We start from the raw sequence: 27,924 nt of genomic DNA, 5'->3' as shown, positions 1-27,924 counted from the left end.
TCGGCTGCAGCAATGTCCAACTCGGCTCTCCCTGACCTGAACGTGGGCACGCTCTTCTCGCAAGAGGGAAAGGTCGTCGTGATCACGGGCGGCGGAACCGGTCTGGGCCTGATGATGGCCACTGCGTTTGTGCAGAATGGCGCCAAGGGTAAGGAGAAGAACTTTTCCCTGCTCGACGACCCCTTTCTCTCTCTCCTTGCGGCTTACTTGACGGCTGACGGGTCTTTCAGTCGTCTACATTGCCTCGCGCAAGCTCAAGAACCTCGAGGGAGCTGCAAAGATGCTCAATGGCATCCGCGAGGGCTCCGCCGTCCCGCTTGAGGCCGATCTGACCACGGCAAAGGGCTGCCAGGCGCTGGGGGACGAGATCAAGCAGAGAGAGAGCACTGTCGATGTGTTGATCAACAACAGCGGCGTGTCGTGGGGCAGCGAGATGGAGAGCACCGACGAGAAAAAGGGCTGGGACAGGGTGTGTGAGTGTCGCGCGCACCTTCGCAGTCGACCGGAATGAGGAGATGACTTCTTGATTGACGACCGATACGCTCGACGGCCACTCCTTTTCACAGTCGATGTGTGAGTATCTCTCGACAGCAACTCCATGTTTGAAAGAAAGAGTTGATGGTCGTCCACTTCACAGAAACGTCAAGTCGCTGTTTTATCTCACCGTTGCGTAAGTTAGAAACCGCGACCCCATGTTCCTCCTCGTCCTCGTGCTCTGACACTGTTTCTTTTCTCTGGCTAACGACTCATCTCATGACAGTCTCCTTCCTTTGCTCGAGAAGAACACGAGCCCAAGCTCACCTGCTAGCGTCATCAACATTTCTTCCATCTACGGCAGCCTCCCCTTTGCAAACATGCCGACGCTGCCAGTGGCGTCGATGGGTGCATGGTCCTACCTCGCCTCAAAGGCCGCCGCCTCGCACTTGACACGCACCCTCAGCGTCAAGCTCAAGCCACGCAACGTAAACGTCAATGCGCTCGCTCCAGGCTTCTTCCCCAGCAGTGAGTCCTGACCCGCTTTCTTCCTCGCGGAGCTGGCGTGCAAAACAATAGCGCTGGGACCAAGCTGAGACGGACGGACGCTCTCCACAGACATGACGAGCACCGCAAGGGACGACTCGCTCGCGCGCTCCCACCCGGCCGGCCTTGCTGGCGAGGCAAAGGACATTGCCGCGCCCGCGCTCCTCCTTGCCGGCTCGGGCGGCGCTCACCTCAGCGGCATCACCATCACAACTGACGGCGGCGCCTCCCTCGTGCCGCCGCATGTCTTTCCCAAGGACATTGCAAAGCTTCACATGCCTCCTGAGCGCTTCGAGCGGCTCCTGGCAAAGCTGTGAGCATTCCTCCAACTAGCTGGTCTTTAATGACATGCACAAGTCGTACGTGAGAGAGACAAGGCATTGCAGAGTTGCATGAAGCTTCTGTTACAGGACGAGCCTCTGAAGATCATCCAGGATCTTCTCCTGACCCGAATCGAGATCAAGGACCCTGAGTCCTCCAAGCCCTATCACACCTCTCTGCCCCTGCTCTTCGCTCCCTCCTCCAACAACTGAGATCCGTAGGCTTGCCAGTTCCGTCGTGCCTGGCGCGATGGGTCCGACATGGACCTCGTCGTCCGACAGCCTCAGTGCCGACCTCAGCTTGGCTCCTTCAAGTGCCGTGCTTTTCTTCTTGAGCCACACTTCCTCGTCGTCCACCGCGGCCTTTCTTGTCCGTGCCTCTAGCGTGCTGGCTCGTCGTTGTGGGCTGAGCCGAGAGACGGGGTGGCGATGGACCCAACCAACGATGAGCGTCTTGGTCTCGTAGCTTCTGTTTGAAAGCGTTAGGCGCACGTCGAAGAAACGCTCGTCTGCTCCTGCTTTGGCTTCTGGAGGCGAAGGGACTGCCACAACGTCTACGTCGATGAGGATGCCGCGCAAGTGCGAGGCGCCGAGAACGAGCTGTTGGACCAGGTCAGACCGTCCCTTGGTCGCTTTCGAGTGGTATCCATCAAGCGGAAGGAGCTTGTTAGTTTCCGCCCTCTCCGCAGCATTCTCGCCGTGCAAGGACGGACGCTGATGAAGCTGCAGCGGCGTAGGTGTGACGTCTCTCTGTCCAGCCATTGATCTGCTGTCCTCCTTGGCAGAGTAGGTAGTCGAGAGTGAAGACGTTGTCAGCTTCGAGTCGGCGCTTGAGCTGTTGATGCCATTGAGCTTTGTCGGCGCTTGTCTCCGCATCGCCGCCGTCGAGAGAAAAGCGGCAGGTGCCGCCCTTGCACTCGCAGCACTCGCAGCTCGCATCCTCGCCCTCGCCAGCAGACCTTGTCCAAGGAGGGAGCCACGCCGACCAGAAGTCGGCTCGTCGACAGTGTCAAGCTCCCAAGGTTGATGCGGATGTTCGAACTGGGCATTGGTGTCTCTACGCAGAGCAATGTGGCTGTCGCTCTGCCAGCCTGCGCTCGGAGCTCGTAGATTGGGCCGCGGCGTTGCTAAGCCGCTGTCATTGCTTGCGCCACTGGGGACGGCCGTGGGTGTTCGTAACGTCAAAGAGGATGGTATTCGGAGCTCAAACGGCGTCCTCGGCATCTGAGCGCTCCCTGGTGAAGGAAACGGTCGATAAGACGTCGCAGAAGAAGCTGAAGCAGGCGAAGGGGACTCGAGTGATGCAACCGCCGAAGCCGTACGAATAGGAGGGGGTGGCTTGACGGTCAAGACGTTCGATCGCCGAGCAGACAAGGGCTGTCCCACAGAGTCCGAGTCATTTGCGAAGGGAGGGACAGCAGCAGTAGGTGTGACCAAAGATCGGTGGCTGCTCCTGCCGGTCTGCGTTGGCTTCTGTACCTTGCCCAAGGTAAAGTGACCAGAGCCAGAGACAGCGACGAGATCGAGGGCCACATGCTGCAGCTGCCGCGAAAGATCCAGGTGACAGCTCCAGGTCGAGCTGTAGCTGGCAGTTGGCGAGTAGCTGACTTCCTCTGCATTGGCAAGCACCGACTTGAGAACCGGCTTGCCTTCGATATTGATGGAGACGTGCCTTTGCCTCTGTGCTTCCGCCAGCAATGAAGCAGGTGAAGCTACGTCGTTTTCAGCATTGTGAGAGAGCGATGAGTGGAACTGCACATGATAGAGCAAGTTTCGTTGTTCGCCCTGTTCGATCGTTAGAGGCAACGACTTGTAACCGCCGGGAACGAGAGCAGCCTCGACAGGGACGTCGAGAGAGGCTTGCTGCTGGTGCAGAGACACGTTGACTGGCTGGGCTACCTGGACCTTGATTGACTCGAGAAGGAACTGCAACCCACTGCCGGACGTGTTCTCGACCTCTACGCAGAGAACGAGGCACGGCGATACTGATCTCCCCTCCCCTTCGACTTCTTCGTCGTCATCGTCGCCGTCCTCTGCAGTCGATTTGATGCCAGGCACGACGGCCACCCGCATTCTGACCGCGATGGCATTTCGAACGTCCATGACCTTGCGCACGCTCCTCCTTAGAAGCCTAACCTCCTGGCCCAAGCCGCCTCTTCCCTCTTCGTCGGGCCCATCGAGCCTTGGCGAATCAAAGGTCGAATTGCCTCCTCGCGAGGCTGACGAAGGAGGCATATCGGCCACGTCGGTCAGCTGTAGGCCATCGCCTACATCCAGCTCTTGGCTTTGGCTTGCTCGTCTTGACGTGACCGTCGGTGTCCGTACGCCATCAAGAATGGCCCTCTGCCGCTGCAACAGCCGGTCGATGTCCTTCGTGCCTCGCATTGGCGTGACCAGCCGGCTGCCAAGGACGTTGCTGGGAAGCTTGCCGAGTGGGAGCCGTGCCAAGCTGGCGTTGGCTCTTGCTGCTCGTTCTGCTGGTGACTCATCGGGGTATGAAGGACCCTCGGAGAGCGCGCTCAAAAGGTCATGCGAGTAGAGGGCCTCGATGGCCGAATTTGACGGCGGCGACAAGCCGTCGAGATATCGGGTAGGCAATCCTTTGGCATCCGAGACTCGATGCAGCTGCATTGGCATTAGGCGTAAGGCCAGGCTGCTTGTCAGGCTCAGCGCGGGCGATGGATGCCTCGTGCGCATGTACACTGTGTTTCAAGGTCCATTCAGCGTCTCGCCTTCCGTCAAGTGAAAAGAGGTGTAGCGATTACTCACCCACAGGGACCTCGCATCTCCACTCCACGACCCAATGCTTTTCGTTGCCCTGCACTACCAGTCGGATCTCGGCACCACGCTCTTGGGCCGCGTGCTCTCCGGACTCGACATCGTGAGCATCGCTAGCTGTGATTGTGCGTCTCCTCGCCCTCTGAGATTTGCTTTGCTTCCTACTCTTCTGGCTCTCTGGCTTCGGAGGCGGCGGTACCTGGTCCCCTGCCCAAGATGTAGCATACATGGGTGTGACATCTTGCTGATAGGACGTCGAGGCGAGAGGAGCCTGATAGCTTGCGTCCTTCGTGTCTGTAGAGGGAATCGGAATGGTGCTGTAGCCGCCCCATTGCGATTGCTGCGACGAAGCAGTGGCATCGTCGAGCCTTGGAGCAATGTAGGACGCATCGAGGGAAACGTGAAGAGACGAGACGAGGAGAGAGAGCAGCCTTGGCGGGGCTGCCCCCACAAGATCTTCCGGTTCATTCAGGCCCTCTTCCTCCTCTTCCTCTTCTTCAGCAGACGTCTTTTTGGTCTTTGCGGGTAAGGGCAAAGCAAAAATTGGTCGTAAGCCGTTCGCAGGTGCTGGCAATTTGTTCGTAGATGCCGGCAGGCTCAATTGGATCGACGCAAGAAGGACCTCGTCTGGAGATCTAATCAGCAATCTCGCGCACAGGGGAAGAGCAAGTGAAGAGAGCTCACCATAGAACGCTAGTTGTCGACGCTTCTCTCGCTCATCTCTGCCTGTAAGCTCGACCCGCAAGCCTGCCTCGGCGAACAAGGCGCCCAGGGACGAGACGAGCGGCGAGTCACTCTTCGTGGACATCCCCTCCGGACGCCGTTGATAGGTCGTTGTCGTTGAGCACAGATGCCCAGATAAAGCGCGTCTAGTTGCTTTTCCAAGCTTCTTGCTTCGCCCGCACGAGCCAGCGGCGCGCTCAAAGGAGATCTTCTTCTGTTCTCAAGTCAGCCAGCCAGCCAGCCAGCCAGCCCATCGAGACACCTACAAGACAGCTTTGTTCCCGAAAAGAGGGCGACATGAGACCCTCGCGATCTACAGGAGGTCGACAGCAATGCGCAATGTTTTCACGATAGCGACGCAACCGTCTTCGCACTTTCGCCTGTGGCTCTTTCTGGTTTGCAGCGCCTTGGTGGGAGTCGTGGCCACTCTCTTCCTCCCCTCTTCCCCATCTGCTGCTCTCTTTCGCCATGATTATCAGCACTACTTCAGCGGCATGGGTCGCCCCCGCGAAGCTCTCAACAACGGCACACATCTCTGGGAGAAGACAGTGATTCTCTTCTCCATCGACGGCCTCAAACCATCGTACCTCACTCCAGAGCATCTTCCCAACCTGCATCGCCTCAGCTCGATCGATGACGCACGGACCCTATTTGGCCCCTCTATGTGGCCTATGTCGCCCAGCCTCACCTTTCCCAACCACTGGTCCCTCATGACGGGCCTTGAGCCCTCATCGCACGGCATCGTCGCCAACGACTTCCTTGACGTGGGAAAGAACAAGACCTTCTACTATACAGACCCGGCACGAAGCTGGGATGCCGGCTGGTGGAAGGGTGTTCCGCTGTGGGAGGCTGTCCAGCGACAAGGGCGCAGAAGCGCTAATCTCATGTGGCCTGGTCCGCCCAAAACGACTCGAGGCGCTTCTCCAGACTTCTTTCAAGAGTACGAATCGCCGAGGGATTGGCCTATGGAAAGGAGGCTAGCCCACCTTCTTCGATGGATAGACCTGCCGAGCGACCAGCGACCGAGCTTCATCTGTGGTGAGTCACGAATACCTTGTGCTAGTGAAAGCCTTGACCCAATGCTGACAAGAAACGAAAAAGGCTATGCACCAGACATTGACAGCCTAACGCACTCCCACGGTGTCAACATCTCTCATCCCTCAATCACTGAGGCGCTCCTCTCCATTGACGAGCTTCTCCCTTCGCTCCTCTCGGCCATTGCGCTCCGAAACGCTACGGATCTTGTCGACATCATCCTCGTTTCTGACCATGGCATGACGTCGACATCCAATGACCGCTTGCTCTTCCTCGACGATATCCTCGGGCCGGCCCTCTTCTCGAGGATCAAGTCGAGGCACGCCTGGCCGAATGTAGAGCTTCGATTCGAGTCGGCAGATGACGAAGACGAAGCACGGGCGGCCCTTTCGCGAGCGAGGAAAAAATACAGGACGTTCGACGTCCTCGATCGTTCTCAGCTCGTGGAGCGCTTCAATTGGTCAGCAGATGCCGGAAGCCTCCATGACAGGGTGGGCAACCTATGGGCCTTGCCAGATGTCGGATATAGCTTCACGACGCACGAAGAGATGCGCTCGTTTGAGGACGGTGTCTACTCGCCAAGAGGGTGAGTGTGTGTGGATCTTTTATCTTAATTAGAGCAAGTGCTGACATGGACGGGTATCAGCAACCATGGATACGACAGCCGCTCAGCGGACATGCAAGCCTTCTTCCTCGCCCATGGCCCTTCGTTCCGGAAGAGGCCGACTCCACAAGTCCCGACGTTTCCCAACACGGAGATCTACAACCTCGTTCTGGACATCTTGGCCGTCGATAACGCTCACAGAGCGCCAAACAATGTGCGTCTGTTGCGGCATAATTTCTGTTCTGCCCAGCCCACAGCTGACCTTTGACGTTGTTCCTGTCTGAAGGGAACGCCTCACTTCTGGGACAATTACTTGCGTGCTAATGCCATAGATTGAGTTTCAACAGAGCAACGATGTGCAGTAGATACAAGACGAGGAGAAAGAATCTCAGACGAAGTGGCATCACTCCTGCCTTGTCCTCTTTCTCTCCTGTCTAAATGCCATGATCCGTTCTCTGAGCTCCTTGTCCTCCTGCACCTCTTCCAGCTTGAGAGGCACCCGATTGAACGGGTCGGTAGCGTCCGAAAGAAGGTGCGATTTGATCGTCGATAGATCCACCACGGCTTTGCTCGAAGGCAAGACCACAGGGTGTAGCATGATTGTTGCCATGAGAGGATCGAGGAATTCATCCGGCACATCACCCAGGTCCTCCTCCTCTTCCTCCTCCATCGTCTTGAATTCCTCCACCTGGCCGACCATGCCCATCAGCACATCGAGCTCAGGGCTGCCCTTGAGCATGTGCTTCTGCGCGATCCTGCAAGCTTTCTCGAAGATCTCTTTACGATACGACCGCCCGTCCCTTGCGATGGCCTGCACAAACTCGTGCCGCGCCGCAAGGTTGAGGTAGACGGAAAGAATCTGCTTGAGGAGCTCCTTTGGGTTGAAGCGAACCTTTTTGGGATCCTTGACCTTGAGCTCCTGGCATCGCGGTCCGACGAGCAGGTCGAGATTGTAATTGAGCATCGATGCCAGCCTTGCAACAATTTCCGGTTGCATAAAGGCATCCTTGGTCTTGCCTGGCTCGCCCGTAAAGTCAATGAGCCTGGCAAGGAACTCGTGGCCAAACTGAAGCATGCTCCGGATCTGACCCTCGGTGCCGCGAACGTGTCCCTCAAACTCTTGGCGCTCCTCGGCCGTCTTTTGCTGGTATTCTGGCGAATCCATTTCGACCTGCTTCGAGTGCAGCTCCAGAAGCCGCTCGAGGGCGTCGTCCAAGAGAAAGGTCACGTCGTTGAGGAGCCGGTTGACAAAGATGACAAAGTTGGAGTCGTTGCCGCTGGCCTCGGCGTGAAGCCTCTCTTTGTGCTGCGGGTTGGACCAGATCGTCTCAAAGATTCGCGAGAGGTGGTAGCGGATGTTGAACTTGTCGTAGAACTGCGTATGGGAGCCCGTCGACTCTGCCTCGATCCAAAACGACATGAGGGCTGGTACCAAATGGCGCAGAGCCAGAGGGTGGAAGTTGATTGTGTCGCCCACGACGCCCGTCTTATTGTAGCCAAAGGGAAGCACATTGTAGAAGAGAATCTCGGCCAGCTTGGCCTTGAGGAAAGGGTTGCGAATGAACCAGCCCGAAGAGAGGAATGTTGTGCAGAACGTGACAAGGTCCGTCTTGGCCGCCTCCGTGAGCGCATCAGGCTTGTATCTGCGAGGACAATCAGCAAAATGGACAAAGCGAAGACAATATCAAGGACCTGCTCACCTCCCGAGGAAGAGGAGCACGTCGCATACATCTTCAAAGATGTGCTCTGGGAGCATTTTGAAGTGTATAGGGACCTCCTTGGGCAGAGGCAGCTCGACCTGGGTGAGCGGATGCTGGCCGCGCGGGTCGGCGACTCTGACAAGCCAAGTCATGACGAAGCTGATGAATATGACGGTCCGCGAGATGAAGTCGTCATCGAGAAGCTGGCATTCGCTTGCGAACACCTCTGCTTCCATCCGCTTGCATTCGGCCTCAGCGCGCTTGATGAATGCATCGTATTGCATCGCCTGGGGAGTAGAGGCCCACGTTGCCCGGCTTTCCTCGACCTCTTTTGTCCTCTTCTTTAGGCGTTGCATCTCCTCGACTCTATCGTTGAGCGTCCGGATGGCCTTGCCTAGCCCCAAGCTCGCCAGCCTCAGCGCGATAAAGAATGTTTCGGTGATGAAGTTCGGTGGTGATGACAGGGCTTCCGCCTGATCCGCCCATTCCTTCGCCTCTGGCTCGGTGGCATTTAGCCTGGTCAACTCGGAAACGTCAAATCGCTTCTGCCTCCGTAGATATTCAGGGTCGATTCGATCAATCTGCTCCCGGCATCGCCATGGTCAGTGCTGTCACCGTGTTGCGTAGTAAAGGTGCAGCACCCACCTTGCTGTATTTATAGTCCATGAATGGCTCAGAGAAGCGCATGAGCATCTCAAAGAGGTTGACCATGAAGCCGTCCGTGGCCACCTCCCTTGCCCTGGCTCTCATGGCGCCTCTCTTTCTATTGAGATCGCACGCTCGGCCCCAGTAGGCCAGGACTGCCTCCCTTGGCCCTGGTCCTGCCCTGACAAGGCTATTGAAGATTCGAAAGTGGGCCGAGTGCAACACGGCCAGCGTCGTCCTGAGCGATGAATGGGCGCTCGCCATCCGAGCACGGTCTCCGTCGCCGTAGAACTGGTCGCAGAGGGAGGGCGATGTATCGGCAAAGGACGATAGCCGAAGCACGGGCCCTAGCAACGACTCTCTCTCCAACGTCGGACCACTCGCCGTTGAGGGGTTGAAGTTGGGCAGCGATGTCATCTGAGGTAAGAGTGGAAATCAGCTTGAGCATAGGACAAGAGAAGGTCCTGTAACAAGACTCACGGCGGACGCAATAGGCTTTACATCAGCGCAATCGGCCATGGCCATCACGTAGACATTCCACTCCATCCCTCCGATGTTCATGCCCTCCTTCTGGTTTAGCCCGAGAGAAGGGACAGGAGCGGCAGAGGCATTGCCTGGCGGTCTTGTCGGAGCACCGGGCATGCCTGCCTGTCCCGCCTGGCCGAGCAGATGAGCAAGGACCGCCTGTACATCTCCAGCAGCGGCAGCCCTATTCAGCGCATCGTTGGCGTTTGCATTGGCGTTACTGCTGCTGCTATTGCCGCTTCCATTCGCAGACGTCTGCTGCGAAGAGCTTCCCGGCCCTTTCCCAGTACCATCATCGGGTCCGTCTCGGATCTGACGCGAGATCTCTGTCAGCGCTGGGCCCAGGACCTCGTCGAGGCCCTCGCCGTCGAAACGTCTTGCGAGGTCGGTGAGCATGAGCGGCAGCTCAAACGGCTCAAATGTCGCCCATCGATTGGCGTCACCGAGAGAGAAGGCCAAAGCACTGCTGCTGGCTGAAGACGACGAGTAAGGGTCGGTGGTGCTGGCAAGGGATCCAGACCCCTGCTTCAGAAGCGACGGGACAAGACAGAGGGGCGAGACTTGGCGCTGTCGAAGGTAGCTCGTAGATGGCTTCGAGTGGTTTGGGAACATGTCGGGCGTGTTGACGATGAGGCCAAGGTAGGAGATGATGAGTGACCGGACCTCTTCGAGGGAAGAGACGACTGGGGCTGACTCGCTGCTTCCCAAGTCCTGTAAAGCAAAAGAAGTCGTGTGAGTGAGAAGCAGAGTCCAGGCCGTGCTGCCGCGACACCCTGACGCACCTTTCTTGCTCTGCTCTCTTGTGCCCTGCATCTTTTCCAGGCTCCCACGAGATAGTCGTACGAGGTCTGACCCTTTGGAAGGCCGGCCAAGACGGCTAGCAAGTCAGAATCGTCGCTCATAATGTCGCCCTCGGTGTCGAGGGAGAGCCTTGCGATGAGGATCCTGTCGGCAATCTCGGGCGAAGGCGCAGGAACTGCCGAGCTCGCTGGGTCAGAAGCGTGCGCTTGCATGCACTCCCGACATCACTCACTTTGGCCGCCATTCTCCTGCTTGAGCTCCTCGGTGAGCTCCTTGAGGTACGTCAGCTCCCAATTGCTCGCTTCGGCCTTTGTTCGCTGTAGACATGCGGGAGGATGAGCACTTTTAGAACATCACAAAAGCTTCCCTGAAAACCCACGTCGAATGTGATGTTGAAGATGTCGACTGTGGCCGCCGCTTTGGCATCCTCGGTGGAAAGAGGAGGAGCCATTGCCTCGGTGGTCGCTCGTCGTCGTATGGTGGAGAATGAATGCCCTTCTCAAGGCAATGATTGCGCGTTCGCATAAGTCGGCCGAGCCTCCCATCGCCGCACGGGCCTGTTTGCGAATACTTAGAAGTCGCAAAGGGAAAAAGGCAAAGAGTCACTGCAATCCTTCTCTTGACAAAAGACGACCTCTCGCTATGGCTTCCTCGCAGCAGCAGCAGCAGCAGCAAGTGTGCGACTTCAAGAAAGCGCCTGGAGCGCCTACAAGTGGTGTGCTGGGCTCTACCAGCGTCGACGAGCATACACACTCGCACGACCAGCACACGCACTCGCACGACCACAGCAACCCCGCCCAGGAGCACGGCCACACGCACGAGATCATGGAGCACCCGGGCAAGTTCTCCGACCGCGACGTCGCCAACTTTGACCAGCGAGACTGGGACGAGCGGGCGTTCACCGTGGGCATCGGCGGACCGGTAGGCTCCGGCAAGACGGCGCTGCTGCTGGCGCTGTGCCGGCGCCTGCGCGAGCGGTACAACCTCGGCGTCATCACCAACGACATCTTCACGCGCGAAGACCAGGAGTTCCTGATTCGCAACTCGGCGCTGGAGCCGACGGACCGTGTGCGCGCCATCGAGACGGGCGGCTGTCCGCACGCGGCGATCCGCGAAGACATCTCTGCCAACCTGGCCGGCCTGGAGAGCCTGCAGGCCAAGTACGGCTGCGAGCTCCTCTTTGTGGAAAGCGGTGGCGACAACCTGGCTGCCAGCTACTCATCCGAGCTGGCCGACTTGCACGTCTACGTCATTGACGTCGCGGGAGGAGACAAGGTGCCCAGAAAGGGCGGACCTGGCATCTCGCAGAGCGATGTTCTCGTCATCAACAAGATCGACCTGGCCCCCTACGTCGGCGCCTCCCTCGACGTCATGAAGCGGGACGCAAACATGATGCGCGACACGGGACCAACAGTCTTCACCAGTGTCAAGAATGGCGATGGCGTCGAGGACGTCGTCGACCTCATCCTCAATGCAAGGAAGAGGGCAGGGGCAGAGGGCCACGGCAGGCCGCTTTAGGTTGAATGTCGTCATTAATGTTATGACAGAGGGAGTGGACTATAACACAGTTTTGCCAAGGGACCGAGGAGAGAAAAGAAGTCCCTGACTGAATAGCAGAGAAGAGGAGTGGAGAGGAGAGAAAGAGAAAAGAGAAGGGAGAGAGGAAGAGCACACGCATTACCCCATCATGCTGTTCTCGGCAAAGAGCTGAGGAACGCCGTTAATCTCTGCATGATTCTGATACAAGACCGGATTTCGTACTCACATTGGTCAGGTAGGAGTCGTAATCAAAGGCGTCCTCTTCAAGACCGTCGATTTGGGTCTGGGGCATAGCCTGTGTGAGATAGTCAATTGACTCCTGAGGCAGCAGAGCATTGCGAAGATCCAGCTCGGTGAGGTAGGGCTGTAGGCAGGCATTCCAGTCAGCATTCAATCTCACCGAACTGAACATCGCTTGAGCTCACCTTGTCGGCCGCCAAGCCCTGGAATGCTTCGAGGAGCTGGTCGGGGCTTGTCGAGTCCTCTGAAATCTCGCGCAAAAAGGTCAGGAAGGCGTCGTAGGAGACGGATCCAAATTGTTCGCAGAGCTGCAGGAAGATCTGCTCGACGTCCTCGTCGACGTAGACGATGCCCAGACTAGCTAATGCGGCATTGAATTCAGCCAGGGTGAGTGTGTTGGAGGCGTCCTTATCAAAGTAGCGGAATGTGCTCTCGAATTCTTCGAGCTGGGCCGGCGTCAGGTTCGTGTGTTGCCGTGAGACGATTTGGTTTTCGATGAAGGCCAGCTTCTTGGCCACGCTCGTCGTCACCAGCTCCAGCTCGAAAACGAGATCATCAAGCGTGAAGACGGTGTGGTCATTCTCCTCCACGTTGGCTTCCTTGCATTGGTTCTCGACAGCCTCCAGCTGCCGTAACTCTTCTCCAAGAGGCACCAGGTCTCCCTGCAGCGCCTTGACGCGAGCTCTCTGACCCTCGAGGTCGCCGGCAAGTGTGGCTGTCGCTGCGCCAATCTCTCGCAACCGTGCCTCAAAGCCATTGGCCAGGCCAGCAAATCTCCTTCGCAACGTCTCCTTTGCGTTTCGTATCTCTGCATTGATGCTTCTACTGCGCGTTGCTTCGGCCGAAGCGAGCTTCAGCCAGGCATCATCGATGTTGTGCTGCTGCAGGCCCAAGGCAGGGAGCCATTCGCGGAGGTGGTAGGTCTTGAGCTTGGTTTGGATGTTGCCAAGCAGCGCACCGAGGTCCGTCCGCTCTCTGACCCAGACCCGCTTCGTGGCGCCCTTGTATGCATTGAAGTCCGTCAGTTGCCGCTTGGCGTCGGCATAAGTCCCGGCAAACGTCGCCGACGCCCATGCGGCTTGAGCCTCGGCCATCGACTTGAGAAGCTGTTGCAAGTTAATATGAGACATGAGCTTACGTTGCTCAGCACCTGCACCGGAGTGAGACTCACCGCCATTGCACGGCGTTCGTAATCTTGCTGCATCAACCAGGCGCCGTGCATAACATCTGCAAAGGCAGCCACTCGACGGCTGACGGCCTCTGCCTGCTCCATGGAGCTGAAGGCGTGGAAGTACTGGGCGACGTACGTCATGACGGACCGCTCATCAGGCTTCTTGGTGTCGCACAAGTCTTCGACGTCGAGAAGCTGGGGAATGTCAAGGTGCTGCTGAGCTACATCAAAGGCCAGCTTCGTGCAGCGGTGTCGATCGGTCTTGTCGAGAGCATCGTAATTGAGCAGGTCCGGTCGATGCCGGTGAATAAGGGCACAGAGAGCCAGGCCAGACTTCCACGAGTGCGAAAAGTCGACGACATCGACCTCCTTGTATGGCGCCGTCTTGCGCTGGCACCAGAGCAGCAGACCCTCCTTTGCGTTGACACCTTCCTCACTGTAAGGAACAAAAGATGTCAGAAGAAGACATTAACACTTGACAAGGCCGTTCCTTCTTACCTGATGTCGGCAATGGTGAATCGCAGGATGAGAGTCCAGATCATGCCCAGGATGAGTTTCAAGTTGCCGTCCACGATGTCTGCGGAAGAGGTGATCAGCTCTGTACTTGGGCCCCCTCTCGGAATTAACTCACCTTCAGCTCCAACGTTGGTCAAGACGACGCCTCTGCTTTTGATAAATTCAAGGGCCTTGTTGACATTCTCGGCCATCTGGACTCGCATCTTCGGCTGCTTGTAGAACCTCCCCAGACTGGTGTCGCCCATAATCTCCATGAGCTCTATCAACCTGACACCATCTGAGAGATCCGTCGCCAGCGACACCATTGGTGGGATGGACCGGGACTCTAGCTTCGTATTGAGCCTGCGCTCGTCGTTGTTCGTCAGCGGACCCGCGAAGACGAAGACAGCTGCCATGATCGTCTCACCATTTGCAAAACGTCTTTGCCTGTGTCTCCTCCCAGCCTCGATCCAGGTCGGGCAGACCGACGAGCTGCTTGGACGCTCTTTTGTAGTGGCCCATCGTCTTCTGACGGCCTAAGATTTCCTTGCTCGCGCGGAAAAAGGCGGTGCTGGAGTGGAGACGAGAGAGTGAGCAGAGAGAGACCAACACCAAAATACTTAAAAACGCGCCTTTGCCGTCCCTCGTCCGTCGCTGCACGGACGGGCGATTTTGAACACGTGAATCATGTACCCTGAAGGTGGAGAACATTGTCGCATGACTGCAACGACGACACCAGCTCAGGTATTTTTTCGACTCAGCTTACCGACAGACGATGACTTCGGCACTACGATGGGTCCCGCTCGAGTCGAACCCGGAGCTCTTCTCGAGCTGGTCATCGTCGCTGGGCCTGGACACAACAAAATACGAATTCTGTGACGTCTTTGGCCTTGACGATGAGCTCCTGGCCATGGTGCCACAACCGGTCCATGCCGTCCTGCTTCTCTTCCCTGTCACAGAGGCCTACGAAGCCAAGAGACACAAGGACGACGAAGGGGTGATCGAGTCTGACAAGCCCGAGGGAGATGGCGAGCTCCTCTGGTTCAAGCAAACGGTTTGTATCTTGCTCGAGCCCACATACAAGAGGATGATGCTAACTCCTAGAGACGAAAACAGATCGGCAATGCTTGCGGTACCATTGGGCTGCTTCACGCCCTCGCAAACACGTCAGCCTCGGAGACACTTCCCAAAGATTCTCCGCTGGCCACCCTTTTTGCAGACGCACGCCCATTGGCTCCCGTAGATCGTGCTGCCTTGCTACAGACGTCCAAGAGCTTGGCCCAAGCGCACACGCAGGCCGCTGCTTCGGGCCAAACGGCCGCACCAAGCGCAGACGACAAGGTCGATCTCCACTTTGTTGCCTTTGTCAGGCACCCAAAGACTGGAGACCTCGTGGAGCTCGATGGACGGAGAAAAGGCCCTGTCAACCGGAAGGTCAAGGTCGAAGAGCAGAAGGACCTTCTCAAGTTGGCGACTTCATGGATCAGAGATAGTTACGTAGGTGTCTCTCTGTGCGTTCCACAGGGGTGGCTTCCGCTTACCTCTTCTTACCTCGACACAGATGGCATTGGACCCCACAGAGGTCAACTACAACCTCATTGCTCTGTCCGAGGTGCAGCAATGATGAAGCAACACTAGTCAGAGAAATGAGATTAAATTGTGAAACTGCCGCCAGTTCACAGCGTGCCACAGCCGATTCCAAGTCCATCATGTTGCCGTGAGAAGAAGATGAGACCCTCTAAGAGCAGCACGACCCCTGCGTCTTGTTACCCTGAGCGCCGACGTTGATGCCACCCGATCCACCGAAGCCGCCCGCCGCATCGCCTGTCTGGCCAGGCGCACCGCTGGTGCTCTGAGCCGTGTCGATGAGTCTCGCCTTCACGTCACGCGCAAGGGTAAAGAAGGCATCCTCGACCTGGGTGTTTGCCTTTGCCGACGTTTCGACGTATCGGATGCCAAGCTCGTCTGCCAGCGCCTGACCCTGCTCCTGCGTCACCACTCGCTTCTCCTCCCAGTCCGACTTGTTTCCCACGAGAATCTTTGATACGCCCTCAGAGGCGTGCTGCTCAATGTTGGAGTGCCAAGTGCGAATGTCTATAGTGCAGAATGTCAGCTGAAGTTCAGCTAATTGCTCAGGACTTATAGACCGCAACGTACTTTGGAAGGACCGCTCATCAGTGACATCGTAGACGAGAAGAATGCCCATCGCTCCACGGTAGTACGCCGTTGTGATTGTTCGGAAGCGCTCTTGTCCGGCCGTATCCCACTGTGGAGGTTGGTTGGTGCAGAGGTCAGCAGCTGTAGTCGCCAAGGGTGCACGCAGGGCTAACTGACAATTTGCAGCTTGATACGCTTTCCGTCGAGCTCAATGGTCCGAATCTTAAAGTCGATGCCAATCGTTGTGATGAACGACGGAGTCCAAGCGTCGTCGCAGAAACGGAGGAGCAAGCATGACTTGCCAACACCTGTGGAGATAGAGTCAGTACGAGCATCAGCGATGCTGAGCCTCAAGCCACTTACCGGAGTCTCCAATAAGGAGGAGCTTGATCAGGAAGTCGTAGTGTGGGTTCGGCATTGTGGAGACGACTACGACGACGACGACGGTGGGCGACGGCAGGTCCAGACGGCGACGGCGAAGTCCGCATTGGATCCAGAGATGGCCTAGATCATGCACGTGGCTCCACGTGTGTCTCAGTGGATTTTAAGTTTTCTCGAAGTGGAACAAAGGAAAAAAAAAAAGTTGTCATGAACAAGCGCCATCAGTTCTTCTTGTCTGTGACGCCCTCCTACAACAAGGACAGCAACGCCCACTACAATGGGCTCAGCAGCACGAGTGCAGTATGAGCTCGAGAGGACACTGCCTTCGCTGCAGCTGTGCGACGAGCGAGGCATCTTCTCCAAGGATCAAGAGATTCGACAGATCACGCACCGTCGCTCGCAGTTCGAGCAGACGCTCGTTCGCAGGCACGTCCGGCCAGACGACTTCGTAAGATACTTTGAGTACGAGAGCAAGCTCGATCAGCTCCTGCACTTGCGTATCGCCAAAGTCGATCTCTCTCCAAAAGAATCGGCACAGCTTCGACGTGACAGCTCTGCACACATCGTCTCCATCTTCGAGCGCGGCGTGAAGAAGTGTCGATACGATGTCGATCTTTGGCAGCGTTACATCAAGTGGGCCTCGGAAAAGGGCATGCGGGTCGTTGTTGGCCGCATCACCGCTAGAGCCATTGCGCTCCATCCTACAAAGATCGAGCTCTGGTTGAGCGCGGCCAATTACGAGCTCAACGTGAATCACAATGTTGCTGGAGCTCGCGCGTTGCTCCAACGCGCTCTGAGGGCAAACGCCATCCCTCATCGTCCTGTTCGAGCTGAGCCGCCTATCGCACCACCGCCAGCAAAGAGGCTTAAAGGAAAAGGAAAAGGGAAAGCAAAGGCGGTATCCGACGAAAGTGAAGAGGATAATCTCGAAGGCGAGCGAGCTACTCTGAAGCTCTCGGACAAGGAAAAGGAACTTGTCCACCTCTGGGTCGAATACGTCCGCATGGAGCTTGTGTTCCTTGAGCGTGTACGCAGGAGACGTTTCGTCCTCGGTAACAAGGACGACGACAACGATGCTTTGCGAGAGGCGCAGAGACTTGAAGAGGCCGTGTCCACAAGTAAACCCGCTGCCGAAGAGGATGAGGACGTCGCGAAGGGCGTCCCCGAGAGCGACGAAGGAGTTGAGTCGGGACCTCAGGAAGGCGAACACGCTCAAGTGACTGAAGCTCCGAAAGACTCGTTGTCCGTCTTCGGTGGAGGCATCGTCGCAATGATCCTCAAGAGCGCCACGGACATCAACTCGTCAGCATCTTTGCCCCCGCAGACGCACTTTGGCTTCATCCTGGCTTTCATCAAGCTCATTCGTAGCTTTCCGTTTTACAAAGGTCAGAAGGTCGCTTCGAGCTTGCTGGAGCGAGCGTGCGACACGCTGCAAGCTCGTTATCCCTCGGACGCGGCCGTCATGGCTTTTATCGCTGGTCGTTTTGTGGTCGAGGGCGACATGAGCATCGACGAAGATCTCGAGTCGAAAATATTCAAGAAGCGAAGCAGGCTCTGTGATCCCTCGAGCGGACCGACCAAGAACTGCTTTGCCGAGTCCACTGAAGCAATTGCTGACTGGAAACGGTATGACAGAGATCGAGAGGACGGCGAAGCCCTCAATAGAGAACGGGTGATGGCCTATGTGTTGAGTAACGTCGCTCGCGGCTTGAGTATACCCTCCCTGCGAGCTCCAGGAAGCGATGGTAGAGTTGCGCCCCAACGCATCAGTGATGCCATTGATGCTCTTTCTACCCTCAACAACAGCGAGAAGGTGCCTCAATCTGCGCACTATGCTGCTCAGCTCCTATTGATCGCCAAGCTTCACCGCACCATACGGGGCAAAAAGCTCGAAGAGCTCGAAAATTATCTTCTAGCGGCTTTCAACAAATGCTTCAAGGCTGCGGAAAAGGCAAAGAAGGCGGACGCCGATGTCATGGCCGCCTACTTGAGCAACGAGTTTTTAAGACTTCAAGAGGAATACAGGGAGAGCGACGCCTTTTTTGATCGAAAGAGAAAAGAGAAGGCTATCAAAGGCCTTACCGCACTCTACAAGCGAGCGGCTACCGCCATCGAAACGTTCGAAACGGTTGACACGCTGGGCAACTATAATGACGCGCTCCTGGACATCCTTTTGAGCAGGATACAAGCCAACATGCTCGTGGCGGAGGCCGTCAGTGCTGTCCCCGAAGGCGAAGTAGGCACTTGGGTGATAGTGAGGAAGGCGCCAGAAGAGATCGATCTCGAGAACGCTTGGGCGGGCTATCTGGAAGGCGATAGGACCGGTGACGAATTTTTCAACAACCTACTCTGGGAAAAGTGGTGCTACTATCATACGAAGGATCCTGTAGGTTCGTCAGGCGGCTACTACAGATCCTACTCACCAGAAGCGCGGAAAGATCTGGCGAAAGCCATGAAGACGACGATGAAGATGCCAATGCACCACCACTCGGTTCTTCTGTATTTCTTCTGGTGCCTTGTCGTTCACAAACCTGTCGACTTGCTTTACCCTTTCAACGGCGGCCTCTACATGTCGACGGGCGACGAAGAGGACATAAGCGGGCGCGAGAGAGCCGCCAACGGCGGACGAGCTTTGAAGGCTCTCAAGCACATCGTGGAAAAGGCGAACGCGACAGTCAAATTCTACCGGTGGGCTATCAATGTCACCTTGAATGAGCTCAGACGTCCGGTGGTTCCCAGTGACGCGGTCGGAGCAGGACAAGACGCTGACAGGATCACCAAGGGCACTCTCAACAAGGTCGTTGAGGTCCTTTTTGAACGTGTGGAGAGCCTGACGCGAAACGCAGATTCGGCAACCCTAGACGAGCACCACGTTGATGACGTCAAGCAGAAGCTCGTTTACTTCGCCGTGATTAAGAAGGATGTCGCCGAGGCGACAAAGGTCTTCAGTGGGGCATTGGCGAAGTTCAGCAGTGCCAACAAGCCGGAGCTGAGGGCGTCGCTCGAGCAACAGTGGAAGCGTATCACAGACATGTTGGCAAAGGGGGACGACGACGAAGAGGAGGGGGAGGAGGAGGAGGAGGAAGAAGAAGAAGAAGAAGAAGAAGAGGGAGACGAGGACGAAAATGAAAACGAAGACGAAGGCGAAGATGGAGACGAAGAAGAGGATATGGACGAGGACAAGGAGAATCAGATCATTGCAGGTCATGACTTTGACGAAGTGGCTTCTGACTCGGGATCTGATGCGGCCGAGGGAGAGAAGTGATCATGTGCTCAGCTCTCTCCTTCCTTTTTACTTGTACGATGAAAGCGACGGCCCCCTAAACACACGTAGACATCTGTAATTAAAGCCAATCTCTTAATGTAGATCGTATCCAATTTCCATCAAGAGCGAGACTGGAAGACACAACAGATGTGTGGGTGCAACAAAAGAGGGAAGGTAAGGCGTATCGATGAAGAAGTTAGAAGAGGGCAGGATTCGGCGTGCACACGTCTTTGCGAGAGTGTATGGCAAGTCTAGTATGTGGGAGGACCAACACAAAGAAAAAGAGGAGACCGTGGCCCTACTCGCTTCCATTGGCACCGCTGCTCCCTGACGCCGTTGCGTGGTTTGCAAAGTACTTTTGCACAACCTCGGACTGCATCTCTTCCGGCAATGCTTCCACCTTGGGGTAGAACTTCTCGCCCCGCTGCACGAAAAATCGCGGCGTCCATGTCTCATTCTTCTCCTCGCGCTCGCGGACACGCTGCCGTTGGGCATCTTCGATGGCCGTCTTGTTCTCCGTGGCTTTGTCCAAGTTCTTCTCCTTGATGCCATCCGTCACCTTTGTCCAGAGTCTGAAGTGAAGTGAAAGAGATTTTAATGTCAGGCCAAGCCCACCACCAATTGTTCACTGGACTCACCTCTTCGACTCAAACTCCTCCTGCTCTTCCTCGGGCCGAACCTTCTTCTCGACAATCTTTGCCGTCTTGACATTGAACAGCTCCTCGGTCTCGCCAGTCTTTGTGTTCTTGTAGTCCATGCTCTCGCTCCACTTGCCGCTGATGTCGCCAACGTGCTTGCTGCCTCTTGACACCTTGCCCGCAATGGCATTGTACGTCCCGGTGAAGTAGCCCTGAGAAAATCATCCCTTTTAGGCTTTCAACCCTTCCTTAGCGGAACGTTGTCGAGACTCACCTTAGTCTTGAACTCCACGTCTGCCGTCAAGTCGTTTGCTTCGTTGCGAATCTTGCTGTGGTCGCCCAGCTCGAGCACCATCTTTCCAAACAGAATACCGCGTGCATAGCTGCAAATACACATGCCAGAAGTCAGCACCAATACAATCGCAAGGATAAAATTCGCTGAACAACGCACTTCGTAGGCATTCCGATCTCGTACTCGCCATCCTCTGGCCGGTCGAGCAGCACGACACGGTTCTCGCCTCCCATAACATTGGCCGCAGAGTTGCCGAGGAACTTGGACTTGGGCTTCAGCTCGCCGTAGATCAGCAGATTGTTGGCCGGCGACATGTAGAAGTAGGCAGAGATGGGTGGGTGGTGCGAGACTGGAGCGTAGGGCTTGTCAGTAAGGAGAGCAGCGACTGAGAAGCAATGGCCTTACCTTGCTCAGCAATGTAAAAGCCGTCAGTGTCGTTCGGGTACCGGTAGGAGCATCGAAAGTGTTCTCCAAGGACGGGGTTGTATCTTAGGAGCCGAATGTCAATGGCAGGCCTGGCATACCGCTGAGGGTCTTTCACTCACGGCTTCTTGACTCCCTTTGGCTTGATGTGCCAGCCGGAGAGGTAGTACCGAGTGACTTGGAGGAAGCGCTTTTCCGGATCGTCGATGCCACCAGCACTGTCAAAGCATGGGGAGTGAGCAAAGCGTGGATGCGACGAGGCAGGGGCAGGGCCAAGGGCAAAGTTCTCACCCAAAGATGAGGTCAGGGTGGCTCATGAAGTCCTGCGGGATTGCGCGAAGTCAGCTTATCACTACCGAGGGAGGCTCAGCGAGAGGGCATGGCTCACCGTGATTCGCTCGAGCATGCTCCGTGGCTCGAGAACAAACGTAGGCAAAGTGACTTTGCTGAGGTCCATTCCAATCCTCAGCTGGCCAATCAGGCTCATGAGGATGTTTCCACTCTCCTCGTCGAGCTCCTCGGTGTCATCGGCCGACGCTCCCTCAGGAGGGCGGTCATCTTTGCCTGGCTTCACAGCGGCACCCTTGGCACCGCTCACGGCGCTGTTGACGTGGTCCAGGAGGCCCATCTTTCCTTGGCTATGGCTCTCTGCAGGGCGGTCGTCCGGAGCGCGATACGTGCCAGATTGGAGCAATGAGAAAGGAAGTCAAGGGAAGATGAGGCGAGGTGAGGAAGGGGGACAGTGCGCAGCGTTTCGTGAGCGAAATGAGAGAAAAGAGGAGAGAGAAGGAGTGCGCACCTTTTTGCAAGCAAGAGTAAGAGAGGCAGAAGGACAAGGAGGCGTTGCAAGTCGCGTGCGCTCCACAAGCTTGGATCTCAGAAGCGTGTGGCTCGTTGGGTACACGAGAGGGAGAAGGACGTAGAAAGAGAGAGCGAGTAGAGACCTCGCGCTTGTCGTTGTAGGCGGAGCGGATGAATGAGGAAATTTAAAGTCGAGGCCGGGTCGTGTGTCCGAATGGCGATGGCTCCAGGCTAAGTGACGGCGGGATCGTGACGTCGGTCGCCCTCTCGCTCGCTTGAAAAACGAGGCCTGTCCGAACAATATGTGGAGATATAGCGATACAACAATTACACTCAATTTCCAAAGTGAAACAAGGGGAAGACGATATTGGAATTGATCTGGCACGTGTCCACGCTTACAACTTCGACTTGGAGGACGGCGAGGGAGCCACCCACACGGCTTTGTGACCGTCGTAGACGATGCTGGCTCCAGCGGTGGGCGCGCTGGACCAAGCCCTGTCGGCGAGACCGGGAACATGCTCGCTCCACTGTGTGTCTCTATGAGTCAGTTTGCGTACTTAGAGAAGAATGAAAAAGTACACACCTCTTGGACAAAGTGGCCGCCTTCGGGAATGACATGCCAATAGTAGCCGGTTGACGCTCCAAAGAGCCGCTTGGCAAGAGCTTGCATGACAGGCTCGCCCAGGACTGGATCTGCTTTCCCAACGACGAAGAAGACGCTGAGTGGCGAGCCCAGGCTCTGGCCAGAATCTCTGCCCTGACCCTGCGGGGCTGAAGGCTTGGCGAGAGTGTTTGAGGTGAATGCGGCGGGAGGCAGGGCGTTGAAGTACGCCAGGGCAGCGTAGCTGTCGGGTACCCCGCGCATACTTGGGTGCACAGGCACAAGTTGCTGGAGAGGACTTTAGGATGACCATGAAACTTTTGGATGAAAGTACAGCAATGTGACTCACTGGGAATCGACGCACGCCAGCCTTTGTTCGCTCGCCCTGGAATGGGGCACTGTATGCTGCGACTTCGCGGTCCGAGAGGGGTGTTCCGCGGGCCAGCAGCGCACCCACATCGACGTCAGGAGAGCGTTTGATAAAGTCTCGGAAGTTGATCCACCCTTTCGAGGGCATCTTGCCCAGTCCGAGACCGGTATTCATGACGATGAGATGAGTGAAGAGGCTTGGGAAGAGGCTTGGGAGCAGAAGCCCCAGTATGCCTCCCCAGTCTACAATCTATGTCAGCCAGTTGCAAAGCCTCGTCTCTACTGAGCATCACAGATACTTGCCCTGAACGACGAGCGTGACTCGTCCCCCCTGCCTGGTCCGGTCGTCCTCAACAATGTGCTGGGTGACAAAGTGGAGAAGCCAATCTCGGTGCATGTCGAAGGTGTAGAAGTCGTCCTCGACAGGCTTGTCGCTCTGTCCAAAGCCGATCAGATCGGGCACCAGGACCCTCCTTCGGATGTACCTATTGTCTTCACTTGCGTGCGGTCTGGGGCTGGCCTGGTTCAGGAAGCCGGGAATCATTTTTCGGTAGAGGTATGACCATGTTGGCTCGCCATGGAGGCAGAGGACTGTTTCAGTCCGCACCTTGTGATGTGCCTCAAAGTGCGACTCGTCAACAGGCGAGCCCGATTTGACATCGAGGAGGGGTCCTTCGACATCGAGGTAAGCGTATCTGAGGTTGCCCCACGTCGAGAAAGTTGCACGGTAAGGAAAGCCTGGCAGCGAGTCAAACCGATCCGAGGGCGTCCGATAGACGAGCTCGGGCTCGACGTGCGGTGGCGGAGACATGGCGTTGGGCCGTGGACACAAGGCTATGTGGTTGCTGAATGCTTCGAGCACTCATGTGACTGCCGGCTGAGACGGATCTTGGTGGGGCTGGCTTCTCTTTTTCTCGCACGGGCTTCGACTTAAGCGTGCATGCATCTCAGACTCGGTGCCCGGCGGCTTTAGTCCAAAAAGGGGAACCGATTGCACCATATTCCCTCCGTCTTTCACGCCGAGCCTCCGACTCTTCTCTTCTCCTTCACGATCACTGTGATCCACGAGCCATGGCCAGAGACAACATTGCGCCTGCCCTCACGCTGGACTACTCCGAGTGGGCCTCGTCGGATCCCCAGACAAAGGACGAGTTTGTCAAGCAGCTCCGCGAGGCTTGCTCCGGACTGGGCTGTGAGTGGCTTGCTGCTGTGAAACGGGGGTTGTCACCAGATTTTCAAATTGACGCAAACGGCAGTCTTTTACCTCATCAACACCCCCTTGACCAAGAAGGACTCGGGCGCCTCGCTCCGAGATCGCGTCTTTGACATCAACAGACGCTTCTTTGAGCTGCCGCTCGAGGTGCGTCAGAGCATCAGGATCGACAACAGCCGCCACTTTCGCGGCTTCACCAAGTTCGGCGATGAGCGCACGAGGGGCAACGTCGACCACCGAGACCAGGTGAGCCAGCTTGTGGCGCAAGACACCCTTCTCCCACCCCATCCCTAAAGCAACCTTCGTTTTCTCTTGGGGACACAGATCGACTATGGGCCCGAGGTGGAGCCCGTGCCCGCGGAGCTGTGCGAGAAGCACCCGTTCCTGAATCTTTTGGGGCCCAATCAGTTCATGCCCGACTCTGCCCTTGAGGGCCATCGCGCGGTGGTGCTCGAGTACTTTGAGGCATGCCGGCGCCTCTCTGTGGATCTGACGACGGCCATCGAGCTGGCTCTGCTCAACAAAGTCGATGGCAGCCTGCTCCGCTTCCTCGAGGGCCAGGGCGGCAAGGAGCAGGAGATGGGCCGGCGGCCGTATGCGCGAATGAAGACGATCCGCTACCCGATGGCAGCCCGAGAAACTGTCGATGGCATCCCCAGATTGAAGGAGAGTACCCAGGGAGTCGGCGCCCACAAGGATGGCATGGTACGTGTCTTGCTTTCTTCATTTACTTCTGGCCGTACAACTGGCTAATATGCGTGCGTGAAAAAGTGGATCACGCTCCTCTGCACATCGCAGCACGGCGGTCTTCAGGTCCAATCGCTCGCCGGCGAATGGCTCGACGTGCCCCCTCGGCCCGACGCCGTGATTGTCAACTTTGGCCAGCAGATCGAGCGGGTCAGCCAGGGCGTCATCAACGCCGCCTCCCACCGCGTCCTGAGCACGGCAGACAGCGCCAGTGCCGCGCTAGGAGATCGTCTGTCGGTCGCTTACTTTGCATCGCCCGCTCTCAATGCCCAGATCGATCCTCTGCCCCAGGAATCGCTCTCGCGCGAGATCATCGAGGCGTGGAAGAAGGCCAGGGAGGAGAGGAAACGGGCGCTGGGCAGCGAAGAGGCGATCAGCGATGTTCCCAAGGGCGACCTGTGGGGCGCAGAGGACAGCGCGTTTGGGGAGCAGGCCTGGCGAGGAATCACGCGCTCCCACCCAAATGTTGTCGAGAGGTGGAAGTACGCTCTGCCCGTGTAGATGATGGGGTAAACGAACGCTGTAATTCATGTTCAGAGGCATCGATGGCGTCTTCATATCAACTGAAGCCTGACAGAGACTGAACAACCAGAAGAATCTTGAAGCGAAGGGGGGAATAGATGTATCTTCTATCGGATGTTTGTACAAGAATTGGATCACGAGAACTTCCTTGGTCCCTTGACCTTCTTTGATAGGGCCTCGTCCTCCTCGGATTGCTCCTCGGTCGCCTTTCTCTTCTTCTTCTCCCTCGTCGCTTTCGGCGAAGTCGTCGAAGCTGTCACCTCTCCGTTGCTCTTCCCCTTGCGGCCCCGAATCTCATCGATCTTCTCCTGGACGCTCGTTCGCACTTCGTCCCACACCTCGGGGTCCAGATAGGGCGACACGGCCGTGCCAAGGGACGACAAAGTGTTGTCCCGTGTGTTGCTTGACGCCTTCTTCCCTGTCGACGAGCCGCCCTCCCCTCGCCTCGACAACGCACTGGGCGGGTGGAACCAGTAGTTGAGCGCCATGTGCACGGCTGGTGGGTCGCTGCTGCTTCCCTTGGCCGGTGCCTCAGAGTAGGACGTTACTTCGTGGTACCAGCTGGCAGGCAGGTAGAGCATCTGACCCGGCTTCAGGTGAACCTCAACAGGCGGCGGGCAGCCAGGCCTTGGGAAAAGCGGTCGTTGCTTGATTGGCTTTCTCCCATGCTCGTCTTGAAACGCCTTGTTGGCTTTCTGCTGCTCCTCGACGCTCGCAGCAGGATCGTCGGGGACCTGAAAGTACCAGTGCAGAGCCTTTGGCGTGATCTTGCTGAAGCTCATCGGGTCCTCCTCGTCCAAGTCGACATCGACGCCTTCGGCTTGCAGTCGTGCCAGTGCATCCAAAGTCGCTTCGCCATCTTCAGCATTGGACCATTCGGAACCGGACTCATCAGCCTCCGCCGCAGCAACGGGAAAGCCGTTGATCTCCTCCTCCTCGTCTTCTTCCTCGTCCTCGTCCTCATTCTCGTCGTCATCGTCATCGTCATTGTCGTCGTCATCGTCTGCTTCTTCACTTTCGCCTTCCGCATCTGGCGGCCGACCGCGGATTTCTTCGTCTTCGTCAGAATCGGACATGAGTCTTGCGACCATCGCTATTCGATTGTCAATGGCGGCGACCATGTCTACGCCATCTTCTAAGTCGTCGTCTTCTTCGTCGAGTCCAAAGTGCTCATGCTCCCCCTCGCTGTCCCAATCGTCCTCTTCCACTTCTCCCGGTCGCGCGTCGAGCCGACCGCGAAGACCGCCAGGCAGACCGCCCTTGGGGATCTTCAGGGGAGGCGACCTCTGCCTCTTTCCTCCTTTCCCTCGACGGGCTTGGCCAGATGGACTGGATTCGTCGCCTTCCTCCTCCTCTCCTTCCGACTCTTCGTCATCTTCTCCATCCTCTCCCTCTTCTTCTCCATCATCATCCTCGTCGTCTTCATCCTCCTCCTGGCTGAGTCCAGCCAATAAGTCATCTGAATCCAGGTCACTCCAGTCGGGTACCTCGTCATCGTCATCACTATCCTCTTCTTCCTGAAGCTGTAGCAAGAGTACCTGTGCCTCTGCCTCTCGCAATCGCTCGAGGGCTTCTTGCTGCTCAGCCGTTTGCCTCCCCTTGCCCTTTCTCGTCGCTCTCGTTCGGCCAGCTTCGCCCGCAGCTTGAGCGGCCTTCTCGTCGGCAACATGCATCGCTCTAACACGCGCGCGCAGCAACCACGCTGCTGCCTCGCCCATTGTGAGACCGTCGGGTCGAAGAGGTGGCTGTTGCGGCAGATCGTACTCAATGAGACCATTGGTGTGCACACGGTCGAGCTTGCCCACGGGCTCGAGCCAACGATGGGCCAGAGGCGGCCATATAAGAAATCTCTTTCTGCCCGACAGCTGCCAGGCACGGACTTTATCAGCTCTGATGAGAAGTCCAGGCTCGGCTTGACTCACGAGCATGTAGAGGTTATCGTGGAAGTCATGGTGCAGGCCGCTGCTCTTCCCGCTTGCGCCATTTCCCATCCAGAGGTTGCACTGCTGCAGGACGAGGTTGCCCATTAGCTTGGGTCCTGGCAGAGGAAACTCATTGGCAAGCGCGTCCGTCGGCGGCGGTAATGAGAGATCGAGATCGACGTGAGGCAAACCATCGCCGTAATCATCCTCCGATCCGGTTGCCTCTTCGTCTTCCTCAGCGCTGTCGCTGTCTCCACCATTCACGTCGCTCCTACGGCTCATCTCCTCCGATGACCGTTCCTCTTCGTCGTCGACATACTGCGTCGTCATGTACCACTTGCCTGCCTGGTCCGGGTCCTTCAAAATGTCCAGAAACTCGTCCAGGCGGACCTGTGTCCGCTTGGCATTTGTCCCGAAATGCTGCCTCTCAGCGTCAATGGGTTCAATCTTGACCTGTGTGGAACCTGCCACGCTCCGCAGGTGCTCTAGATCCGTCTGTATCGATTGCCCACACATTAACCTCTGCTGTCTATCGTGACTTGACCCACGCGCGAGAAACTCACCCAGCGCTGGCCCGCCCAGCTGTCATCCTGCGCCAAGCCATCAATCAGGACCGGTCGTCGGACAGAGACGAAGCGGCGCCAGAGCTCGTCGGCGTCGAGGTCCTCGACCGCTGCCCTCGCGATACCTTCTTCCCGTTCCGGCAGATAGCCTGTATGGATTTCCTGCTTTTGAGCCTCCATCTCCGGCAAATTTAACGCCCACGACTGGGCTGGAGCAGCGGAGAGGGAAGGGGTGCTGGGGAGGGAGAGGGAGAGGTACTCACCGATGTAGTCCTCCGTGACAGTCGAAGCAGCCAGATTGAACTGGCCCCTCGCACCCGCTTTCGCCATTCTTGACGATGTCGTCCCTTTCTCCTTCTTCGTCTTCGAGTTTAAAAAAAATTGCGACGGGCTTTTCTACATGCGCTAGACCCTGGGCTTCTAGCTCGGCCCGG

At 56.9% G+C, this 27,924-nt stretch overlaps 13 protein-coding genes across 13 annotated transcripts; 6 read left to right on the top strand and 7 right to left on the bottom strand.

Moving 5' to 3' along the window:
- Positions 1 to 12: 12 nt before the first annotated feature.
- On the top strand, positions 13 to 1,439 carry FA10DRAFT_273798 (putative NADPH-dependent beta-ketoacyl reductase; the record flags this gene model as incomplete). Its single annotated transcript, XM_025523184.1, has 6 exons — positions 13 to 148; positions 231 to 473; positions 567 to 573; positions 638 to 670; positions 761 to 1,002; positions 1,093 to 1,439. 6 exons carry the CDS (start codon positions 13 to 15, stop codon positions 1,335 to 1,337), a joined length of 906 nt encoding a protein of 301 aa, XP_025380353.1. The 3' UTR covers positions 1,338 to 1,439.
- Positions 1,332 to 4,960, bottom strand: FA10DRAFT_298577 (hypothetical protein). The gene is made up of 3 exons (XM_025524615.1): positions 4,803 to 4,960; positions 4,110 to 4,745; positions 1,332 to 4,042 (listed from the first exon to the last, which is right to left on the bottom strand). The coding sequence occupies exons 1-3, from the start codon at positions 4,924 to 4,926 to the stop codon at positions 1,425 to 1,427; spliced, it is 3,378 nt and encodes a 1,125-aa protein (XP_025380352.1). The 5' UTR covers positions 4,927 to 4,960; the 3' UTR covers positions 1,332 to 1,424.
- A 375-nt stretch (positions 4,961 to 5,335) lies between these two features.
- Positions 5,336 to 6,817, top strand: FA10DRAFT_282818 (type I phosphodiesterase/nucleotide pyrophosphatase/phosphate transferase; the record flags this gene model as incomplete). Its single annotated transcript, XM_025523797.1, has 4 exons — positions 5,336 to 5,879; positions 5,943 to 6,462; positions 6,523 to 6,694; positions 6,767 to 6,817. 4 exons carry the CDS (start codon positions 5,336 to 5,338, stop codon positions 6,815 to 6,817), a joined length of 1,287 nt encoding a protein of 428 aa, XP_025380351.1.
- Positions 6,789 to 10,628, bottom strand: FA10DRAFT_263848 (hypothetical protein). The gene is made up of 7 exons (XM_025520400.1): positions 10,531 to 10,628; positions 10,384 to 10,468; positions 10,133 to 10,326; positions 9,306 to 10,061; positions 8,826 to 9,242; positions 8,181 to 8,761; positions 6,789 to 8,123 (listed from the first exon to the last, which is right to left on the bottom strand). The coding sequence occupies exons 1-7, from the start codon at positions 10,600 to 10,602 to the stop codon at positions 6,884 to 6,886; spliced, it is 3,345 nt and encodes a 1,114-aa protein (XP_025380350.1). The 5' UTR covers positions 10,603 to 10,628; the 3' UTR covers positions 6,789 to 6,883.
- Positions 10,629 to 10,784: 156 nt separating this feature from the next.
- Positions 10,785 to 11,858, top strand: FA10DRAFT_263847 (urease accessory protein UreG). The gene has a single exon (XM_025520399.1). The coding sequence runs from the start codon at positions 10,794 to 10,796 to the stop codon at positions 11,667 to 11,669; it is 876 nt and encodes a 291-aa protein (XP_025380349.1). The 5' UTR covers positions 10,785 to 10,793; the 3' UTR covers positions 11,670 to 11,858.
- FA10DRAFT_263846 (hypothetical protein) lies at positions 11,665 to 14,198 on the bottom strand. The gene is made up of 7 exons (XM_025520398.1): positions 14,024 to 14,198; positions 13,733 to 13,959; positions 13,600 to 13,678; positions 13,102 to 13,537; positions 12,116 to 13,036; positions 11,917 to 12,054; positions 11,665 to 11,858 (listed from the first exon to the last, which is right to left on the bottom strand). Exons 1-7 carry the CDS (start codon positions 14,116 to 14,118, stop codon positions 11,829 to 11,831), a joined length of 1,926 nt encoding a protein of 641 aa, XP_025380348.1. The 5' UTR covers positions 14,119 to 14,198; the 3' UTR covers positions 11,665 to 11,828.
- Positions 14,199 to 14,343: 145 nt separating this feature from the next.
- On the top strand, positions 14,344 to 15,262 carry FA10DRAFT_263845 (putative ubiquitin thiolesterase L3). The gene is made up of 3 exons (XM_025520397.1): positions 14,344 to 14,650; positions 14,713 to 15,093; positions 15,158 to 15,262. The coding sequence occupies exons 1-3, from the start codon at positions 14,372 to 14,374 to the stop codon at positions 15,218 to 15,220; spliced, it is 723 nt and encodes a 240-aa protein (XP_025380347.1). The 5' UTR covers positions 14,344 to 14,371; the 3' UTR covers positions 15,221 to 15,262.
- FA10DRAFT_277051 (putative SEC4-like Rab/GTPase) lies at positions 14,986 to 16,189 on the bottom strand. Its single transcript, XM_025523351.1, has 4 exons — positions 16,117 to 16,189; positions 15,931 to 16,061; positions 15,754 to 15,862; positions 14,986 to 15,690 (listed from the first exon to the last, which is right to left on the bottom strand). Exons 1-4 carry the CDS (start codon positions 16,169 to 16,171, stop codon positions 15,335 to 15,337), a joined length of 651 nt encoding a protein of 216 aa, XP_025380346.1. The 5' UTR covers positions 16,172 to 16,189; the 3' UTR covers positions 14,986 to 15,334.
- Positions 16,190 to 16,411: 222 nt separating this feature from the next.
- Positions 16,412 to 19,399, top strand: FA10DRAFT_298571 (hypothetical protein; the record flags this gene model as incomplete). Its single annotated transcript, XM_025524614.1, has 1 exon — positions 16,412 to 19,399. One exon carries the CDS (start codon positions 16,412 to 16,414, stop codon positions 19,397 to 19,399), a length of 2,988 nt encoding a protein of 995 aa, XP_025380345.1.
- Positions 19,400 to 19,697: 298 nt separating this feature from the next.
- On the bottom strand, positions 19,698 to 21,380 carry FA10DRAFT_224598 (Oxysterol-binding protein; the record flags this gene model as incomplete). Its single annotated transcript, XM_025518614.1, has 8 exons — positions 19,698 to 19,971; positions 20,038 to 20,249; positions 20,312 to 20,420; positions 20,489 to 20,678; positions 20,735 to 20,817; positions 20,875 to 20,970; positions 21,044 to 21,075; positions 21,141 to 21,380. 8 exons carry the CDS (start codon positions 21,378 to 21,380, stop codon positions 19,698 to 19,700), a joined length of 1,236 nt encoding a protein of 411 aa, XP_025380344.1.
- A 524-nt stretch (positions 21,381 to 21,904) lies between these two features.
- FA10DRAFT_263842 (alpha/beta-hydrolase) lies at positions 21,905 to 23,416 on the bottom strand. The gene is made up of 4 exons (XM_025520396.1): positions 22,827 to 23,416; positions 22,504 to 22,766; positions 22,137 to 22,442; positions 21,905 to 22,080 (listed from the first exon to the last, which is right to left on the bottom strand). The coding sequence occupies exons 1-4, from the start codon at positions 23,332 to 23,334 to the stop codon at positions 21,949 to 21,951; spliced, it is 1,209 nt and encodes a 402-aa protein (XP_025380343.1). The 5' UTR covers positions 23,335 to 23,416; the 3' UTR covers positions 21,905 to 21,948.
- Positions 23,417 to 23,594: 178 nt separating this feature from the next.
- Positions 23,595 to 25,153, top strand: FA10DRAFT_247255 (Clavaminate synthase-like protein; the record flags this gene model as incomplete). Its single annotated transcript, XM_025519445.1, has 4 exons — positions 23,595 to 23,715; positions 23,780 to 23,982; positions 24,061 to 24,441; positions 24,508 to 25,153. The coding sequence occupies 4 exons, from the start codon at positions 23,595 to 23,597 to the stop codon at positions 24,982 to 24,984; spliced, it is 1,182 nt and encodes a 393-aa protein (XP_025380342.1). The 3' UTR covers positions 24,985 to 25,153.
- FA10DRAFT_282807 (Clavaminate synthase-like protein) lies at positions 25,140 to 27,820 on the bottom strand (the record flags this gene model as incomplete). Its single annotated transcript, XM_025523796.1, has 4 exons — positions 25,140 to 26,870; positions 26,928 to 27,422; positions 27,491 to 27,639; positions 27,754 to 27,820. 4 exons carry the CDS (start codon positions 27,818 to 27,820, stop codon positions 25,140 to 25,142), a joined length of 2,442 nt encoding a protein of 813 aa, XP_025380341.1.
- Positions 27,821 to 27,924: the final 104 nt, after the last annotated feature.

Source organism: Acaromyces ingoldii, assembly GCF_003144295.1.
Source record: "Acaromyces ingoldii strain MCA 4198 unplaced genomic scaffold FA10scaffold_1, whole genome shotgun sequence".
NCBI classification, from domain to species: Eukaryota; Fungi; Basidiomycota; class Exobasidiomycetes; order Exobasidiales; family Cryptobasidiaceae; genus Acaromyces; species Acaromyces ingoldii.
Note: the sequence above shows the minus strand (reverse complement) of the source record. Positions and strands in the feature narration are given on the sequence as shown.

Coding starts and splice junctions, on each gene's coding strand:
- FA10DRAFT_263847 (XM_025520399.1), top strand. CDS start 10,794: ATGGCTTCCTCGCAGCAGCAGCAGCAGCAGCAAGTGTGCGACTTCAAG.
- FA10DRAFT_277051 (XM_025523351.1), bottom strand. CDS start 16,171: ATGCCGAACCCACACTACGACTTCCTGATCAAGCTCCTCCTTATTGGA. Junction 15,863..15,930: donor AGCGTATCAAGCTGCAAATT/GTCAGTTAGCCC, acceptor CAACCTCCACAG/TGGGATACGGCCGGACAAGA. Junction 15,691..15,753: donor TGATGAGCGGTCCTTCCAAA/GTACGTTGCGGT, acceptor TCTGCACTATAG/ACATTCGCACTTGGCACTCC.
- FA10DRAFT_263848 (XM_025520400.1), bottom strand. CDS start 10,602: ATGGCTCCTCCTCTTTCCACCGAGGATGCCAAAGCGGCGGCCACAGTC. Junction 8,762..8,825: donor TGGACTATAAATACAGCAAG/GTGGGTGCTGCA, acceptor TGCCGGGAGCAG/ATTGATCGAATCGACCCTGA. Junction 8,124..8,180: donor GTGCTCCTCTTCCTCGGGAG/GTGAGCAGGTCC, acceptor TTGTCCTCGCAG/ATACAAGCCTGATGCGCTCA.
- FA10DRAFT_298577 (XM_025524615.1), bottom strand. CDS start 4,926: ATGTCCACGAAGAGTGACTCGCCGCTCGTCTCGTCCCTGGGCGCCTTG. Junction 4,746..4,802: donor TCGACAACTAGCGTTCTATG/GTGAGCTCTCTT, acceptor TTAGATCTCCAG/ACGAGGTCCTTCTTGCGTCG. Junction 4,043..4,109: donor GAGATGCGAGGTCCCTGTGG/GTGAGTAATCGC, acceptor CTTGAAACACAG/TGTACATGCGCACGAGGCAT.
- FA10DRAFT_263846 (XM_025520398.1), bottom strand. CDS start 14,118: ATGGGCCACTACAAAAGAGCGTCCAAGCAGCTCGTCGGTCTGCCCGAC. Junction 13,960..14,023: donor GCAAAGACGTTTTGCAAATG/GTGAGACGATCA, acceptor CGACGAGCGCAG/GCTCAATACGAAGCTAGAGT. Junction 11,859..11,916: donor ACGACTCCTACCTGACCAAT/GTGAGTACGAAA, acceptor GGCGTTCCTCAG/CTCTTTGCCGAGAACAGCAT.
- FA10DRAFT_263845 (XM_025520397.1), top strand. CDS start 14,372: ATGACTTCGGCACTACGATGGGTCCCGCTCGAGTCGAACCCGGAGCTC. Junction 14,651..14,712: donor TCCTCTGGTTCAAGCAAACG/GTTTGTATCTTG, acceptor AGACGAAAACAG/ATCGGCAATGCTTGCGGTAC. Junction 15,094..15,157: donor CATGGATCAGAGATAGTTAC/GTAGGTGTCTCT, acceptor ACCTCGACACAG/ATGGCATTGGACCCCACAGA.
- FA10DRAFT_263842 (XM_025520396.1), bottom strand. CDS start 23,334: ATGTCTCCGCCACCGCACGTCGAGCCCGAGCTCGTCTATCGGACGCCC. Junction 22,767..22,826: donor AGTCACGCTCGTCGTTCAGG/GCAAGTATCTGT, acceptor CATAGATTGTAG/ACTGGGGAGGCATACTGGGG. Junction 22,081..22,136: donor GCGGCCACTTTGTCCAAGAG/GTGTGTACTTTT, acceptor AGAGACACACAG/TGGAGCGAGCATGTTCCCGG.